Source organism: Phytophthora sojae, assembly GCF_000149755.1.
Source record: "Phytophthora sojae unplaced genomic scaffold PHYSOscaffold_2, whole genome shotgun sequence".
In the NCBI taxonomy this organism is placed as follows: Eukaryota; Oomycota; class Peronosporomycetes; order Peronosporales; family Peronosporaceae; genus Phytophthora; species Phytophthora sojae.
Window position 1 is genome coordinate 6344 of NW_009258116.1, and position 4053 is coordinate 10396.

At 46.3% G+C, this 4053-nt stretch overlaps 2 protein-coding genes across 2 annotated transcripts; one reads left to right on the forward strand and one right to left on the reverse strand.

The window, feature by feature from the left end:
• Positions 1 to 1826: 1826 nt before the first annotated feature.
• PHYSODRAFT_324085 (hypothetical protein) lies at positions 1827 to 3101 on the forward strand (the record flags this gene model as incomplete). The annotated part of the gene is made up of 1 exon (XM_009519768.1): positions 1827 to 3101. One exon carries the CDS (start codon positions 1827 to 1829, stop codon positions 3099 to 3101), a length of 1275 nt encoding a protein of 424 aa, XP_009518063.1.
• A 77-nt stretch (positions 3102 to 3178) lies between these two features.
• Positions 3179 to 4053, reverse strand: PHYSODRAFT_310533 (hypothetical protein; the record flags this gene model as incomplete). The annotated part of the gene is made up of 4 exons (XM_009519769.1): positions 3179 to 3473; positions 3554 to 3581; positions 3726 to 3819; positions 3988 to 4053. 4 exons carry the CDS (start codon positions 4051 to 4053, stop codon positions 3179 to 3181), a joined length of 483 nt encoding a protein of 160 aa, XP_009518064.1.

Here is a 4053-nt window from a genome sequence, read left to right on the forward strand (position 1 = left end):
ACCGACTCGTCTCTGGCACATCGGAGTGGTACCACTGAATTCTCCGTATACAAAAACCTATATGTCCAGGTTTTCATGTCCTGGCACCCAATATTGGCTCCATTGCTATTTTGGGCTCTCTGGCCCGTCTCTGGCACACGACAGTGGTACGACTGATTTCTGCGGCGTCAAAAATGTACCCTCCTCAATTTTCAGCCAATAAGTCTCTGGTTTAGCCAATATAGCTTTCTATTGGCTGAAATTCCTTAAATGTCTGCTCTATGCTAAACCCCATATTTTCAATTCCACCTATTTTTTCCTTTTTCTTCAAACTATTTATTAAGCTTCCTTTTTACCTCCCATTTACTTTCATTCGTTTACCTTTTTTACTTACCTCTCACTTTTTTCCATTTCTAACATTTCACTCTCTTCTAAACATCATTTTAAATCATTTCATATTTTTCACATCAACCTACTTAATTCAACCACTCTTTTCTTTAACCTTTCATACAATTCCCATTTCCATATTTTACTCTTTCTAAACATTATTTTTAACCTTTCATTATTATCACACACCAAGCTAATTATTTCAACCACTCTTTTCTTTAACCTTTCAATACAATTCACATTTACCATTTTACCTCCATTTACTTTTTTCTCTCTCTACCAATATTTACCATTTTTACCACGATTTACTTTTATTCTTTCTCTCTACTATCCATATCCCTTATTATACTTCACCATTTTCAATCAAATACATCTTTCCTAATCATACACCTATTTTTCACAGATTTTTTTCTATATCAACTTACTCACTTCAACTACCACCGATTTTATACATATCCAACATTATCCACCATTTACATCTCATTTTCCAACCTCATTTTCACTTTTCATTTTATATCCTCTCCATCCTACAACCCACCACTTCCCCCCACCACTTCCACTCTCATTTCCCAACCTCATCATCTACTTTTCACTTCATATTCACCATTCAACTACTCTCCACACACCATACCTACTCTCCCATCTACTACATCCATCCAATCCCCAACCCCCTTCTCTCCTTCCTACAACCCACTTTTCTCCACAACCTCCACCCTCACTTTTCAACCTCATTATCCACTTTTCACCTCATATCTACCGTCAACCCACATCTCTCACTTCCCACACACCATTTACGCACACACCATACTTACTTCCCTATTTACTACATCCATCCAAATACCAACCCCCTTCCCTCCATCCTACAACCCACTTTTCTCCCCCACCTCCACTCTCATTCTTCAACCTCATTATCCACTTTTCACCTCATATCTACCATCATCCCACATCGCTTCCACTTCACACACACCCTTTACACACATCATACCGAATTCCACATCAACTAACTTCATTTAACTACCACCCCCTTTTTGTTCATCCTACAACCCACTTTTCTCCACCACCCCCCTCTCATTTATAACCTCAATATCAACTTTACACTTCACATCCACCATTCATCCACCTCTACTCAACTTAGTGCGATGTCCAAGTAAAACGTCGATCGATTATTTGGACCTGTGGTTTTTCACGACAAAAATAAATCGGCTAGAATAAATCGGCGGAATGTCCAAACTGCGCAGCTGTTTTTTTGAAAACCTATCTAATCGAATAATATGCAATCTATCAGTTGTTTCCCTTCCACTTCAAGATGCCGTCTAAGGTTTCCGCACTCGCTGCCTCTGAGGCAACTACGACAAGGCCGCCGCTGCAGGCCGCGATCATCAGTCGTAGTGCTCACGATCCTCGGCAGCCCAGGAAACTCGCCAATCGCTACATCAATCCAGCCGGCCTGGTCCAGCAGGATGGACGAGGGAACACCGACGGAAACTTCGACTTCGGACGATACCACTGCAAGTCCGCCCCACAAGAAGGCTCGGTGTAGCAGTGGTGGACAGAATGTCGACTCGTCAACCACTGTAAGGCAAGAACCAAGCTCGCCAAGCGCTGAAACCCGTACCAGTCCGTCCAAGAAGCCCGCCAGAGCCAAGAAGAAGGCAGCAACGAAGACTACCAAGCCGACCTTGACCTCCAAGCCCAAGAAGGGCAAAGGAAGCCGCGGTAAAACTGCTCCAGACACCAAAAGCATGCGTTGGACGGTGCCACTGACACGATTGGCGTTGGAAACTCGCTTCAAGAACCCCAGAATCTTGAAAAAAATCGCCAAGAAGACATCCGACACCAAGAAGATCCGTGCCACATGGGAAGACACCGTGACTGTTTTCCTAGAGCGCGCGCTGATTGAAGGAGCTTGGGGTGACGGTGAAGAGGGACGTGATGTCTCCGTCTCTCAGTTCAAGAACAAGCTGAATGCTATCCGAAAGGCTTACAGAGCGAAGCGGACCCGCATGCTGGCCACTGGAAACCGTGCGATGGATACATTCAGCGGGGGTGAAGGTGACAGCGACGAAGGCTCACGCGGGGGGCGATCGCATCCAGAACTGCCATCAAACTATTTGCTAGACAGTGATGAAGCTGTCGATGACGCTGGTCGTATCCGGCTCACGTGTGACCCGTTGAATGTCCGCCCCAAATATCGCAAAGAGCTCGGAGATGAGCTAGCTGCGTTATGGTCTCTGCTGTGTGACATCTTCTCCAGCAAGCCAGGCCTTACTGGAGAGGCAATCATCGAATCCGGCCCCAATGCAAGTGACAGTGATGAACATGTAGATGACGCGTCCAGCGACTCGGAGGTCAACAGCGACGATGAATGTTCGGACACCCCCAGTGAGGCTCGCGAAAGAGCGAAAGCCGCCGCAAAAGCCAAGAAACAGAAGCAGGCTCAGGCACAGCAGCAGCATGCGAGCGTGGAGTCCAAGCGACCAGTTGAATTACTGAACGACACGCTTCGTGATGGCTTCACCACGTTTGGACGCATATTTGAAAGCCGACTCTCGAGCCAAATCGACCCCAACATGGCCCTGCTCGTCGAAAACCTAACGTCGGCTATCAGTGCATCAAACGCGCAACAACAGGAATCATCCCAAACCATTTGTCAGGGTATTGCTTCCCTCCAGCAAACGACCGTTGGCCTCTTCACGGAAATGATGAAGCAATTGAAGGGGCCAAACGCAGCGTAACGACGCAGTCGTCGAGGTTTACGCCCCGCTTTTTATTCTTCGGTATCGTAGCGGTAGAAATAGCTCGCGTAGGAATATCACTTACGTTCCGCTAGCTCGACCTCAGCCTGAGTTCTATCCCAGTTTGGATTGTATGCGTTCATCACTACTCTTGCCTGTTCGCGCTCGTCATCGTTCCGTGTATAGTCAAATTCCTCTTTGTCACCGATATCCACCAGCAGATTGTGTAGAACAGCAGCGACACAGGTCATACGAGCATTCACGGTATATGAGCGCCGATCCATGACACCATGAATCACCTTAAAGCGAGCTTTCAGCTTGCTGAATACACATTCGACGTGAATCCTAGTGGGGAATAGATGATAGTTGTAGCTGTAAAGAAAGAAAACGAAATGTTACAACATATCTGAGCAATAAATAGACAGATACACAAAGTTTGTACTATTACTCACCAACGCTGCTTGCGGGTCAAGTGCTTGCCTTTTCGTTCATCGTAAGGCACCATCAGGAACGGTCAGATCTTGAATCCAGAGTCTCCCAGCCAGTTCACCCCCGGTGGGCACAGATGCCGGTCACGAGCTCCAAGAACCTCCGATTAATTCCACATGTATTGATCGGAGTTACTTCCGCTGAATACGCCGATGTAGCGGAACTTGTTGCGGTAATCTATCGCAGCAAGACAGTTATATGAAGGCTTCCCGCTCTTATCATAAAACCCCTATCAGTCAAAGCGGTTAGCCACACATTCAAAACGATTAGCCAGACATTGGACAAAATAAAAAAAAATTAAATCGTACCAAGTGCTCGTTTGGACGTCGAGTACGAATTATAGTCCCGTCAAAAATACACGCCACGTCTGGAAAATTTCCGCCACGTGCGGCAAAGCATCGACCATGTCATCCCACTCTGCATCCGCTGTAGGTGCCGGGAAGTAGATGATATCATTCATCAT